Genomic DNA, 15,042 nt, shown 5'->3' with positions numbered 1-15,042 from the left:
CTCTCCGTAGACCAGTTAGCAAAGTGCTGACTTACTAGTAAATAGGAAAGATAAGAGGTTTATTTAAAATAGAATAGTTTTAGAATTATTTAAAATAATTCGTTAATTGTGAGAGCTTTTAGAACACATCAGGGGAAAAATCATCGGATGATCTTCTAACGATCGTTCTGATTAATAGAACTCGGCCCATTAAAACAACAACAAAAAAAACTCTGGTTCGTCTTTGGTACTTTGGTTAGAAAAATAATATTCCCCATAATCCGTTTATAAAGTGTTTTAAATTTTATATGGAAATTAGACATGTTTTCGAATATAAATGAGTGTGAAAAGCTACGATGGTATTGATTATAATATATTTTTTTGTTATGCGATAAATATCGTTTACATGTACTTTATAGGACTAAGGTGGAAATGTTTACGAGGCTGAGTGAGTTGACTTTTCAATTTTCCTTGTTTCCCTCGTATTTTATTCCTTCATAAGAAAATTGTTATCTATTATTAGTCTACGCGCGCGTCATATGATGAAATACGCGGGAAATACTGTCTAGATAGATACTATCCAGTCGTTGACCGTGTTATATTGTAGTCATTATTTGTTTAATATTAAAATTATATTTATTATTAAAGAGCGTTTGACTTATCGTTTTGAGAATAGTTCACCCATTGTTTAAAATTGTCAAATATATAACAAAAAACAGTATTTTCCCAACCCATTACCAATATCGTTTCGAAAATATTCTGACAACAGGTAAAAATTACATTTGCTTTGCTAGTTGGCGAGATATTTTCTTAATATTATGTTAGTATGCTCTCCATTTGTTTTTCTATAACTTTAATTAAAATGCCGAATTCCTTATGTGTAAATATCAATGCAATAATTCCGGTCAATATATGTAATTTACTGTAATATAACATTCCTACATGTATTGTACAAACAGAACAGAACGAGTACGGCCGAAAAAGACTTGACACAATCAGATCAATCAGAACCTAAAATCTGGTGTTGTTAAAAGTCTGCATAATCGGAGGGCATGTACAACTAGATGTATGGATGTGAAGGAAGCGAGGAGTGTATGTCGGGACAGAAAAGTGTGGCATTCCATCCTCTTTGCCTACCCTTGTGGAGAAACGGCATGATGGCAGTAGTATTAGTACATGTATTGTTTTGAGGTCAAATGTCAGATTGTAGCCAATGTTCATAATGCTAGTCAGTTATCATTTTAATGTCAATTATTTCTGCGTAAAATTGGATGATTATTATGTCCGTTAACTGAGTGAAATCTCATCTTCGAGTTAGTCTAGTCTCACTAAGTAAGCATGCAGTAAAAGCTAGGATTAAGTTAAATATTTATATGCACAGCACATAATCAATGTGCCATTTCATAATTCACTGACAATTTCAATACTACAACTTTATAATATAACATTAGATTTATAATCCTGTTATTTACAAGGTCGTTATGGATTACTTCGTGGACTTTAAATGGAGAAATTCTGTCTCTTTGAGCCATTCCAATAATGTTTTCATTTGATTCTTATTTTCTGATTTCTCTAGTATTGCATGGCTCAAAATCTGGCCTTTCCTGTTTTATATAGATTGAGACAATAATTTCATTTCAGGAAGACTAACAAAAGAAATGGCCACTTCACTCTCCACATATTCTAAGAAGAAACCGTTCACAGTGCTCGTTGAAGGCAATATTGGCAGTGGTAAAACAACATTTTTGGATCATTTCAAAGCATTTGAAGATGTAACGTTACTCACTGAACCTGTAGAAGCATGGCGAAATTTAAATGGATGGAATCTATTGGTAAACCACACTACATATTAAACAATATTAAGAAAATGTAAAATTTTGATACAAATAAATAATCTGCTGTGATAAAATCAATATTTTGTATATTTAAATGGAGAAATTATTTTTTATAACTAATCCCTCTTTCATGGATAAAATTAATATTGTAAAATATCAATTGAAATATCATTTCGATTCCTGCCACTTAAACAATAAATCACATCATAAATTTATGAATTGTAAAAAAAGTATTATTACTTATTCCAGGATTTGATGTATAAAAGCCCGGAGAAATGGTCTATGCCATTTCAGTCATATGTAACACTAACAATGCTCCAGATGCACACCAAGGAGACGCCTACTAAAATCAAACTTATGGAGCGCTCCATTTACAGCGCCCGGTATTGTTTTGTAGAAAATATGATCCAGTCAAATATAATGCATCCAGCTATGTCGACCATTCTCGATGAGTGGTTTAATTATATCAATTCCACTGTCGACATTCCCGTGGACCTCATTGGTGAGCCAAACTTACTTGTTTAATCGCCACCCTTGTTGATTGCATTATCCATTCTCTTAGTCATCTTATTGCCGGGTATTGTAGTCTTTTGCTGCACCCTCTACAGTAAAATATTCGCTTAGAATGACATAGAATAAGGCTCTTGTCATTCATTTGTTCACTTAGTATAAAGAAAATAATGTAAAAATAATGTGCCTGATCTTGGAACAAGTCTCGATGCATTTACATATTGCATGGTGAATAACTATATATTTTTGATATAATTCATATTTGAAGCAATAACTTTGTGATTTTCCATTTTATAATTAAAATGTAACTTTGTTTTATAGTGATTTTAAAACAAAGTTACATTTTAATTATATGTTTTTGACAAATGAAGAGCGTTAAAAATCACAATATCACGCATGACAATATGGATTTATTATATCAGAACCGAAAAATTAACTTAAACCTATTGTCGGAGTGAATTTCAACACTATCTAAAGTCAATATGGATTTAACACTATTCACAAGGACCTGGTGCAGAAAAGTTATTTTTACTGTGAAATAATAACTATTTTCATTGAATTTTCCATGTCTTCATTTAAAAAATTTTATTCTCAGAAGAGTTTCTAGAAAATTTCAATAAATACATATTTTTCAGTTTACTTAAGAACAACACCCGGTATCGTTCATGATAGGATTAAGAAACGCGCTCGATCCGAAGAGCAATGTGTCCCCTTAAATTATATAGAGGATCTACATGTACTTCATGAGAATTGGCTGATTCACGGATCCAGTTTCCGGTGCCCTGCTCCAGTATGTATTTTTTTTAATTAATGATAATGTATGATATAACCCCAGGTTACAAATGGAAATTAATAGGTAGTGTATAAAAATTGATAATTTTGGGTTAAAAATAGCCAGTCCCATATTTTGTGGAGTTAGATCTCAGAGAGATCACTGAAAAACCTAGAACAGCTTCATAATGAGCAGCAAAAGATGGTGACAGGAAAAATATATTTCAGACATATGAGGGAAAGGAGGATTTTTTTGTTCTTTGATTAATGAAAAATGTTAGCGAGATGCAGTTTTATAGAAAAACACTACTTTAAATATTTTTTTTGTTATATCCTTGTTTTAACAATAAAACTTGTTTTTCTTATAAAATTTATGTATTTTATTTTACTATTTATTTATGCTTTGTAAAGACAATAAATATTTATTGTTTTGTATAGGATTTTCATCATGACATTTGTGCAGGTCCGGAATGGATTAATCCATTTTACGTCATTTCTTATAGGTTACTTTATAGGTTACATTATTTCGGGTTACAAAAAGTTTGATGAAACAAATTAAGTTCCCAACCAGAGGTTAATTGTACTTATTTGATGCGTTAGATGAAGGCAGCATTATCTCAATATCTTATAAAGTTGGTGCGAAATATAATGTTTAATATTTTCAGGTGTTGGTATTAAATGCTGACTTGGACCTATCCCAAATAAGTGAAGAATATAAAAAAATGGAGCATCATATCTTGCAAACTGCAGTTGACGTCGTAATGAACTCTCCAAACAAATTCAGCCCCAAGAGAGCGTCCAATTCGCACCCATCTCCAAGCAAACCAAGCAAAATTAAGATTAATTTCTGAATCAAATTTCTTATTGCATATCCCCATTGTAATCTAATTATTTTAACGAAAGTATGATCTATTTGTTTCGTTGATAAAGTTGCTTGCGATATCAAGTCTACAGTTAGGAATGCTATGCACCATTGACTACTTTTATTTGACTTTATTTTTCAAATTCAATTTTGACTTTATATAATTTAGATATTTAATTTTGTAGTTAGTTTTTTTGACCAACAATTTTCTTTCCAAAAAGGAAATGGATTATTATTGAAATTGAATATTCCAAAATGTGTATATTTTTGCCAGAATTGACCCGCTCGCTTAAGAGTATGGATGTAATGGTAATTTAATAAACATTAAAGTCTTAATGAAATATTCAATTAAATCATTTCCTATAGTTATCTGTTATAAAAGGTACAAAAGATTGTCTGGTTCATAAAATGTGTGTGTGTTTTTTTTTACTATGTATGTATTTTAAAATATTAAAAGCATTAATATTGAATATCATGCTTTTTATGTTATAAGTAAAGATTATGAATAAATATGGTATCAAATTGTTATTTTAAAATTCATCGCAGTGTTTGCCAACCCAAATAGAGAACAAACAACAAAAAAAAACAACTGCTTATAATACAAAAATTTCTAATATATATATGTTTTTTTAGGAATGTTAAATTAAGACAGTTTTTTTAAATTAATGTATAACTTACCTCAAAGCTTTGAAATGAAATATTTTTTTCAATTGTATTTAAATTTTGTTAAAATAACACACTAAGGACGGGTGTTTTTTTACGCCTGCGGACTGCTGGCGACGGGATTTGATAATTGTACACATGTAGTTTAGACCTTAACAAATAGATTGATACATAATATTCATACACATAAAACTATTAAATAATTCTTCTATTCTGAATTTGAAACGAGGCCGGTGCAGAAGATAAAATAACCTTCACGTCTTTAGCATAAATCGACCGCACGGGTAAAAATAACTTTCCCAATAACTTTCCCGTCCTTAGTGTGTTAATGTGGATATATTCCTTTAATTCCATTATACCATTTTTTTTAATGTTGTTTACCTCTCTTTTTTAAATTTTTTGAATAATATTTTTTAAGAAGTGTTTAGCATTTATTTTCAGAGGAAATTATCAGCATAAATTATTTTATGTATCTATTGATTTTTTTTGTTGGCACTAACCACTATTAATGTGCAGTATTATTGTAATAACTATTTTTATATGACTTAATATTTCATGTTCAATAATAAAAAATATTTGTGTAAATATTAAGCGATTTTATTTGCATGGAAACAGTATAGCATTGTGTCCGTTTATTAGTTTAGGAAAACATCGTAAATATGCTATATGGCTTCTTAGATAAGGGTGTTATTACTATTTTTTTATGCACATTATAAAAATAAGTAGTCCTATTATCAGACATAAAACAAAAATATTAATACCAATGGCAGTATTTAATTTTATTTGTTTCAAATAAACAGTATATATTATATAAGATTTCTGGAAATATTGTATGTACAGTGAAACCTCTATCTATCGTTTCTCGAATAATCATTTTCCCGGATGTGTCGTTGATTTCTCCTACCCCGAATTCATTTCATACAAAAATAGATAACATTGATTGTTTCTCTATCACCATTTCACCATTCATCGTTTGAATACACTGCATATTCAATATATTTTATCTGTATTTGTTTTCTCAATTTTGTCTCATTCAATGATGATATTCCAACGTGTGGGATCAAAACTATGTAAAGCTTGTGTGACGTAAGATTGACGAATACAGCAGAAGTCGATATTGATGAAGAGGAGCCTCTGCCTGTACCTTCATTTTCAGAAGCATGTTCATTCTTTGAAAGATTGAAAACTTTCTACAAACTATACACATTCAATGACAGGTGCTGAAAAAATTATTATTTGCAAAGCCGAAAATATACTGTTGACTTACGTAGATAAAACAGTAAAAAAATTCAATCGTAGATTATTTTTCAATGCAAATATTTTTTTTTGTTTGTGTTCAGCTTTGTATTTTTTTAAAAATTAATCAATACCTAAATACATTTATTATCATCTAAAAGATGTATTTTTATTAGAATTTGAACCTACCAATGGTTATGAAGATTGGGAGGAGGGTATCTTTACTCAATTGTATCTCTTTGTGCATTCATAATTTCATTCAATAGGTCCATTTAAAAACGACAGATAGAGGCCACTGTATTACATTTTTCAATTTAGAGTTAACCAAATACAGTATGTATTACTTATTATAATATATGTGACACATCGCTGTTTTCTGCGTCATTTTCTACCATGCTGTTTTAAACATCTTTTCAAAACATGATTATTGTCAAGTGGTACTCGGAGCATCATTGTCTGCTGACGATGAAGATAAAAACACCAGTTTAGAAATGAAAGAGTTTTTTATACTTGACTAAGCAGAGGTTCAGTATGCAGCGAATAGAACAAAGATGGAGCCAGGCAGTGAGATGTGTTAAAATCTATTCATTTTCAATTAATGTTTTACTTAGCAAATTCTTCTTCTGAAAGCCTCACCTCTGATAAGAACATTGTCATGGAGATGCTTAAACTGCTAGATGTGTGCACTAACCAGAATTATTTTATTTTCAATAATAAAATATACGTCCAATCCAACCGTTTACCCGTGGGATCTCCTCTGTCCCCAATTCTTGCTGACATTTTTATAAATAACATAGAAAAATAAATCTTTCAGTCTAAGCACCCTCTACTCAAATTTGTTATAAAATGGTTTAGGTACGTAGATGATAATATTGGTAATTTGGGAAGGAACAACAAGACAACTAGATTCTTTTCTCAATTTTATCAATATATTTAACGATAAAATACAATTTACATTAGAAAATAACGGAGGTAAAAAAATCAATTTCTTAGACCTCAGTTTAGAAATAATAGATAAAAAATTTACTTTTGATGTATAGCCCACACATACAGACACTGTAATTCCCTCTTGTTCAGCCCATCCACTTAATCATAAACTAGCTAGCTTTAACTCCATGATCCATAGGGCACTAGAATTTCCATTAAATGATTATAAGTTTAAACGAGAAATAAATACAATTAAACAAATTGCTTACAATAACGGTTATAAACCAAATATAATAAACGCGATATTGGCCCGTAAAAATAAAAATAATTTAACAAAAACATTTCTCTACTCAGCCGATACGTATAATGAAAAAATAAAAACCAACTGGAATCATTTACAAAAATAAAACATCACATAAAATAACCAAAAACTTCCCTAATAATATAAAACCAGCATTTTACACAAAAAATAATTTAACTAAAAATTTCAAAACACAAAGTAATCCTGGAAATATATTAGACATTAGTAGCATATATAAATTAAACTGCGACTGTGGAAGTTCGTACATTGGTATGAATTCCAGAAAATTCAAAACAAGAATCAGGGAACATGAATTATGTCTGAGAAATAATAATTTTTCGGAATTCGCTAACCATTTAATAGATAATGATCACAAGTTTAACCACAATAACATAGAAATCCAAAAATAATTCATACGAAAAGTCATAAACTACAACATTTTGAAACAATAGAAATTCATAAAAATATAAATAACAATAAACCCATAATTAACAATATGACAATGACTAAAGCCTCCCCCTATTGTCTTTGTTTCCACAGATAAGAAATAAAAATTAAATGAATAAATAAAAATAAGAAACAGCTACTACCCCCTCTTCAACCTTCAACGTTGTAACGGTTAACGTTGTAACGGTGTAAGGCTGCCCAAGAGGAGCTATTTAGTAAAAAGAATCTTCCAGACATCATATTGCTCCAAGAACCATATACAGGAACAACTGGCAGAACACAAATTCCTGGTCATACAGTTTTCCAGACAAATGCGGAACTAAATAAAGTATGCAAGGCTGCGATTGTAGTACCCAACAAGAAACTCGAGGCGCTACTACTGAGCAAACAGTGCGGTCCGAACGAGGTCTTCGTACAAATCAATACAATTAAAGGAAAATACACCATTGGATCTATATATGTGGAACCCGGTGAGGAACATATTAATTTCATTAACAAATTGGAAGGTTTGTCTCCTGGAAAATTGATAGTTGGAGGTGATTTCAATGCGAAAAACATCTGGTGGGGCAGTAACAAAACTGACAAAAGAGGAGAAGAAATCGCATCATATCTGGCCGAAAAAAATCATTACATATTGAACATTGGAACCATACCAACTTTTGAGACCTACCGCAAAAATCTACATATCCATAGCATCATTGACGTTACATTCTGCTCGTCGGAGGCATTGAACGATATCTCAGATTGGCATGTCGAAAGGAAAACAAATAACTTAAGTGACCACAATCCGATTGCTCTTCAGATCAACACTCAAATAGCCGGAATCACCCAGAATAAAACAGCAATATTCAATACCAGTAAGGCAGAATGGGATTTATTCAATGACTTCTTGTGCAAAGAAATGAGAGACAACAATTTAGATCACACTTATTTCTCGGAAATATTGAGGGTGGATGATGTAAACAAACTGGAGCATGGGCTAGATACACTGACACGCATAATCCAGAAAGCATGCTCTTAAAGCATCCCTCTAAAGAAAGAGCACCAGCATAAACCCTGTCCATGGTGGAACTCATCCCTATCAGAAATGAAGCTCAGTCTGAGACGAGCCAAACACAAGCTAGAAAATGCCAGTACTCAGTAGAAGTCACGTATTACATGAGTATATGGAGAAAAAAGACGAATACAAAAAAGGCATAAACACAGCTAAAATGGAATCTTGGAAAACGTACTGTAGCCAACAAAACAGGGAGACTGCTTGGGGAACAATCCACAGAGTATTAAATAAATCCCGAAAAATTGTCCCAGAGGCTACTCTGAAAAACGGCAACCTCCATCTTGACACGGCCGAATTTTTCCCCGATGACGACATTACACAGGACAATGCGAAACAAACTAAAATTAGAAAGGATAGCTCAAACGAATATACCAGTACCGATGAGTCTGACCCTATCTTCCAAAGAGAAGAAATTGAAGAAATCCTATTTAATATAAATCCTAACAAAGCCCCAGGAAATGACCACTTGACCAGCGACATTTGTGTACACGTGTATCGTCAAGAGCCCCAACTCATATTAGAAATGTTTAATGCATGCCTTAGAATAATGTACTTTCCCAAAATCTGGAAACAGGCTATATAGATCGTCATTCCCAAGCCTGGAAAGGAAGACATTTTAGACATCAGCTCCTACAGGCCTATCGGACTGCTTCCAATTTTCGGAAAGGTGCTGGAGAAGTTGCTGATAAATAGAATTAATTGGAATCTTCATCACAATAATCAACTCAGCATGAACCAATACGGCTTTATGCCACAGAGATCAACTGAAGACGCACTGCTAGAATCGATCAACACATTAAAGTATGCTCTTACCCATCGTAAGCTGGCAGTCGCTGTATCTCTCGACATAAAGGGTGCTTTCGATCATGCGTGGTGGCCCTTCCTGTTAAAACAACTTCAAAACAAAAACTGCCCAAGAAACCTCTATCACCTAGCAAAGAGCTACTTGGAGGAAAGAACGGTCAGACTTACGCACTATGACACCACCCTAGAAAAAGCAACAACAAAGGGCTGTATCCAAGGCTCAGCATGTGGCCCCATTTTCTGGAATTACATCGTCGACGATATACTGCAAGCAACCTTTGAAGAAGGAATGGAGATATGGGCTTTCGCAGATGATCTCCTCCTCATAGCAGTCGACGATGATGTTGCTTATCTGGAAGGTAAAGTTAACAGGGCACTACAAAAACTCATTAATTGGGAAAGCCGCACAAAACTGCAATTTGCAGAGGAAAAAATGCAGGCTATGTTTATAACGAGAAGGCAAGTAGACCCACCCGAAATAAAAATGAGAAACATTTTTATTATGTACGCAACTGACATATAAATAGTAGGTGTCATAATAGACAAGAACTTAAACTGGTCAAAACATGTTGACAGTGTATGTAAGAAGGCGGCAAAGGTCACAAATCAACTCATAAGGGCGATTAAACCAACCTGGGGAGCGTCCCATGAGGTGATGAAGCAACTCTACCATGGTGCGGTAGAGCCCATTTTTACATATGCTGCTAGCGCTTGGGCAGAGGCGACCACCAAAAAAGTGAATATAAAAAAGCTCAACAGGGTACAAAGAATCATAGCAATAAGATGTTGCAAGGCTTACAAGACGATATCACTGAATTCTGCCCAGGCCTTGAGCGAGTTCATTCCACTTGATATTAAAATCCAAGAAGTGGCGGAAATCTACTCAGTCAAAAACACAAAACAATTGAGAGATCTACCCAACGACCGAAAGTATCAAGGAGTGATCAATCACAAAGAGCTGGCCCACCCTGCCAAGAGACCCAACATAAAGTGTGAAATTTTTAATGAAAATCCTCCTGACAATCTTAAATCGGAAATTAAGATCTTCACCGATGGAAGTCTGCTAGAAGGGAAAGTGGGGGCCGCATTCGTCCCTTTTGAGGAAAATCGGGAATTACTTGGGAGGAAGTTCAAACTAGAAGGCTACTGTACAGTATTCCAGGCGGAGTTGTTTGCCATAAAAGAAGTAGTCAATTACGCAATAGGCAAACCTCCCACCTGTTGGGAAAACATTACAATACTAACAGATTGCCAATCTTGTCTGGCTACAATACAAAATAGAAATGCTCTCAACCCTCTGGCGTTTGAAATTATAAAAGGTATTCAAACATTGACGGAGGGGAAACAGAAGGCAGTATTGGGCTGGATTAGAGCACACATCGGAATAATAGGTAACGAGACTGCGGACAAGCTTGCAAAAGAAGCAACAACCAAGAAAACGGGCCCGGATTACGCTGACTTTCCTCTCAGCTACGCAAAAAGGAAGATCCGGGAAAATTCCATGAAAAAATGGAATACGCAATATACTGCAAACCCAACTGGGAGCATCACCAAAATGTTTTTCAAAACCGTAGAAGATTGCGTAAAATTTGTCTAGGAAAACTCTATCACATACGAGCTGACACAAATGTTAACAGGGCACGGAGCATTCAGAGCCTACCTGAACAGATTCGGGCTGAGAGAGAGCAGCGGCTGCGTGTGCGACGGGCTGAAGCGGCAAGATGTGCCACACCTCATATGGGAGTGTCCAGTCTTCGAAAGTGAAAGACTTCAGCTGGAGACGGAGTTCAGGAGAGTTGGTGTGGGGTTCAAAGACGTCAACTTAGCAATAAACAATAGGGAATTGTTAAACAATATAATAAAGTACATGGTTAAAATTGCAAAAGACATTAAAAAATTTAATGAAAATGCCGACCGTACAATGTGTGAAAACAGAGCGGAAGGCCTGTCACCTAATGCTGGCGACAGTCCGGCTTCTTCTGAGTAAGTTTTCTATGGTTTACTTATCACTAGTGCAAATGCGAAGAGGTTCCTATCTAAAAGGCCATAGCCGATATCCTTCCCATCCTATATTATAAATAATAAAATGTAGAAATCATCCTTTTGTATGATATAACCCTTGTACATAACAAGCAAGGGAAATAATAGCATAACTCACCCATATAAAAAAAATAAAAAAAACCTTCAACATTCCAAGGACCCAACTCTAAAATTTAAAATTAGCTTCACATACGGTGTTCAAAAATGATGCGGAATGCATTGAAACACGTCACAGTAGATTTTAAGAAATAGTGGTATTTATCAAGTAAAACATTAATTAAAAAAGTGAGTTTAATCTTGATGAGCTTGAGTAGTGTAATTGAGAGAGTAGATGACAACTGACCGATACTACTACCATCACGCCATTTCCTTAAAAAGGTAGGCAAAGAGGACTGAATGCCATACTCATCTTTCCTGACACACTCCTAGCTTCATTCACATCCATACATCTACTTATACATGCCCTCCGGTTACGTAAACTTTTGATACAACCAGATTTAGGTTCTTAATAATATAGTTGTGCGAAGTCTTTTGACCAACCTCGTGTTCTCCCATTCACGTTTGCGAAATATACTTTCTTAGTCATTTACGTGTTATCCTTTCCCTCCACATGTCCATACTACCTTAACGCTTAGCACTCAAGTGCTGCCATAGAGGTGGCATGCTTTGTTTGCTGTATCACTCGAGTGCCGCCGCTGTGGCGGCAAGAAAACAAAGCCTTATTTCTTAATATTTTTAATAAATATTCTCGATGCTGATGCAAATGGAAATATGCAAATTACTTTCTCTCAATCTGCATCCAACCACATTCCTTCATTGTGCGCCACTCCTTCACAGTTCTGGGCCTTCCACAACCATTTTTTTCAGCAGTATCTGCATTACATTACATTAATTAGTAGCAATCCAGAAAAAAATATTTTCATATAGGTAAATATATTTTTTATGTAAATATTATATAAATAAAATAAAATGTCTGACTGCGATAAATTAAGAAAAAAAACTTTCTTCTCCATTTATATAAAAAAAAATATACATGGAGAGGAGAGTTCTTTGTTTTATATAATTCTTACTGAAAAAAAAAAACTGAATAGTTTTTTTTTTTAAACTAGCGTACATAACAATTCAAAAGACTTGCACAGATTACCTTTCATGCACCTTCATGTGGACTTGCAAAGTGCATTTCTGAGTGAAAGCTCTGTGACAGACTCCACAAACATGTTTCTTTATATTGTTATGTAACTTCATGTGCTCTACGAGTGATTGTTTTCTGGTAAAGCATTTGAAACAAACTCTGCACTGAAAATTCTTTTCCCCTGTGTGAGTTATCATGTGATTGTTTAATTTGTGATTTGAAAAAAAAGCTTGATTACAAAAATTGCACTTATGATTTTTTTCTTGAAAATGATCTTTTCGAATGTGTTTAGAAAGATAGCCCGATATTTCAAATGTTTTAGGGCACATCTTGCACTTATACGCCCTTCCAACAAGTTTGTGAACTTTTCGCATGTGGATCACACGAGTGCTGTAAGAAACAAACCTTTCATCACATAGGCTACATGCATAAACACAGTTATCTCCAGTGTGGGACCGAACGTGTCTCACAATGCTATACTTTTTGAGAACTTTACTACAGATCTGACACGTAACTTTCTCCTCGTCATGGGTCATCCTGATATGAGCGTCTAAACGAAGTTTGGATACAAACAACTTCCCGCAGAGGTCGCAAATGTGGTTTGGAAAATGAACAGCCATGTGGCATACTAGTTGCTTGTGGGTTGGAAATGTTTCATTGCACATTTCGCAACTTACAGCTGTGGCTTCTAACTTGAAAGGGAGCTTATTTGCTCGTTTTTTGTTTAGAAGCGGATGACTTTTATTTAAAGCTGCAATTTCTTCTTCGTTCAAACTCTCACGCTTCAACAAGTTTTTTTTTATTTTATTTTTTTGATAAGACGATCTTATTAATTTACGAGGTCTTAAAATTTTCTTACAGTTTTTTTTACTTGTTTTTTTATTATTGGTTTCAGAAGTCTCCTCTTTTTTTTTCTTTTCTATTTTTATTTCAAGATCACAATTTTCAGTTTCATTCTCCTTTTTAAGTGTTTCAATTTTTACTTGGTCATCTAAAAAATAAAATAATGATAATTCTAAAACCTGGGAATAATTAAATGAATAATATGATATGTATTATCCAAGTACATAGTTATAAAATTTCATGCCAGTAGGTAAATTTGTTTTATTATCATTCATTGATTACAATCATTATTGTATACAGTTGTAGATTATATTATATGCCTACTTAACTATTGAATTACACAAGCAATTTCTCCCATAGTTAATATAAAATTCCTCAAGGCGATCCCGTGTACACAAATTCTTGGGAAATTGTGTATCACACGAGGTTGTACGAGTACAGGTATGCAACTCTAGTATCCTAGCCATTGCTGTTATTTTCCTTTCTCATACATCGACATCCTTCACACTGAGCTCCTTCGAGTATGTCATCTGTATCCCACCAAATATTTTCCACTCCCATATCCATGAATCTGAAGCACAGGACTAATTACCAGGAAAATCACCAATCAAGACAACAATGCGTCAATCTGATGCGGAACCCTATCCATCATTTTGGTGTGGACGGGTGCAAAGGAACAAAACTACAAGAAAATATTCAAAGTATCTAAACATTTGAAAATGTATACCTGAAATATAATCCTCGAATTCGTCGTAATTCTTCAACTGTCTTTGAACATTTACAATTTGAATGCGAAATAAGTAGCATTCATTCAATTTTGAGATGCAATTTTCGCAAATGAGATACAATTGATCTTCAGAATCTTTTCCATTCATTACCTGAAATATAGGTGTAAATAATGATTACAAATTTTGTTACATTTATTTTCAATTAATAAAATGGGGCGATCCGGTCTTTTAAGCATACCTCAATAGAAAAGCAGGAGTTCAACAAATCTGAATAAGTTTCATGCTTGTTACCAAATTCGAATATTTGTAACATATTTTTTAGATTATTTGCTGACAAGAGGCAGCATTGACATACTCCGGAAAACGAGTCGTATTTTACTTGTTTCAGAAGTCTCTTTTGTGAACGGTTCATGCTTGAAACTAGCACTTATTTTAGTTAGGTTGGTTTGTAGATTTACAAGTATCTAGCAACCAAGGGGTTTATGAAATAAGCAGTTGTGTTATATTTTTCTCTTCTTAATTTTGTTTATTATATACGTGACATACGAATTTTTTCAAAATACTCCGTTCGTAAATATATTATATATATATCTCGCTTATTCCGGCTTATTGACAATTTTGCCATAGAAATCTACAACCAAAGATATACATATCTACAAATGCAGATACTTCTTCTTCTTTATGGCTTTTACTCTTCTAGAGTGTCTAGCCAGTATCCAGTTATTTTTAATTTACACTTTTTACATTTGATTTTGAAATATTAGTTTTTATGTTAGTGAGGTTAGTTTGATAAGTGAATTATTTTACATTTATAATACACATTTATGAATGTATATAAGGATAGTTTCTGTCTATTCATACGTGTAGTCACGGAACATGAGTTTTACCGCCTCCGAGAGAATCTTTA

General features: G+C 33.5%; 2 protein-coding genes across 5 annotated transcripts; one reads left to right on the top strand and one right to left on the bottom strand.

Annotated features, from left to right (window-relative positions):
• Positions 1–219: 219 nt before the first annotated feature.
• On the top strand, positions 220–12,162 carry dnk (deoxynucleoside kinase). 4 transcript variants are annotated; one of them, XM_088263381.1, is made up of 5 exons: positions 220–427; positions 1,621–1,811; positions 2,064–2,316; positions 2,960–3,114; positions 3,761–12,162. In XM_088263381.1, the coding sequence occupies exons 1-5, from the start codon at positions 412–414 to the stop codon at positions 3,944–3,946; spliced, it is 801 nt and encodes a 266-aa protein (XP_088119507.1). In that variant the 5' UTR covers positions 220–411; the 3' UTR covers positions 3,947–12,162. The 4 variants fall into 4 exon arrangements, with proteins under 4 accessions (XP_088119507.1, XP_088119506.1, XP_088119510.1 ...); XM_088263380.1 differs by having other exon boundaries at positions 302–338; XM_088263384.1 differs by lacking the exon at positions 220–427 and adding an exon at positions 544–748 and having other exon boundaries at positions 1,625–1,811.
• LOC148307465 (uncharacterized) lies at positions 6,764–14,760 on the bottom strand. Its single transcript, XM_088263376.1, has 4 exons — positions 14,374–14,760; positions 14,135–14,285; positions 12,577–13,555; positions 6,764–12,305 (listed from the first exon to the last, which is right to left on the bottom strand). Exons 1-4 carry the CDS (start codon positions 14,545–14,547, stop codon positions 12,296–12,298), a joined length of 1,314 nt encoding a protein of 437 aa, XP_088119502.1. The 5' UTR covers positions 14,548–14,760; the 3' UTR covers positions 6,764–12,295.
• Between the last annotated feature and the right edge of the window lie 282 nt (positions 14,761–15,042).

This window comes from Brachycentrus maculatus, unplaced genomic scaffold, assembly GCF_059751285.1.
Source record: "Brachycentrus maculatus isolate JH-2025_06_01 unplaced genomic scaffold, ASM5975128v1 h1tg000199l, whole genome shotgun sequence".
NCBI lineage: Eukaryota > Metazoa > Arthropoda > Insecta > Trichoptera > Brachycentridae > Brachycentrus > Brachycentrus maculatus.
Note: the sequence above shows the minus strand (reverse complement) of the source record. Positions and strands in the feature narration are given on the sequence as shown.

Bases quoted from the DNA above. Each gene is read 5' to 3' on its own strand.
- dnk (XM_088263380.1), top strand. From the start codon at position 317: ATGAGTGTGAAAAGCTACGATG. The intron at 1,812-2,063 runs GTAAACCACACT...TACTTATTCCAG, and splicing joins TAAATGGATGGAATCTATTG to GATTTGATGTATAAAAGCCC. The intron at 3,115-3,760 runs GTATGTATTTTT...TAATATTTTCAG, and splicing joins GTTTCCGGTGCCCTGCTCCA to GTGTTGGTATTAAATGCTGA.
- LOC148307465 (XM_088263376.1), bottom strand. From the start codon at position 14,547: ATGAACCGTTCACAAAAGAGACTTCTGAAACAAGTAAAATACGACTCG. The intron at 14,286-14,373 runs GTATGCTTAAAA...CCTATATTTCAG, and splicing joins ACTCCTGCTTTTCTATTGAG to GTAATGAATGGAAAAGATTC. The intron at 13,556-14,134 runs GTATACATTTTC...TTTATTTTTTAG, and splicing joins ATTCGAGGATTATATTTCAG to ATGACCAAGTAAAAATTGAA.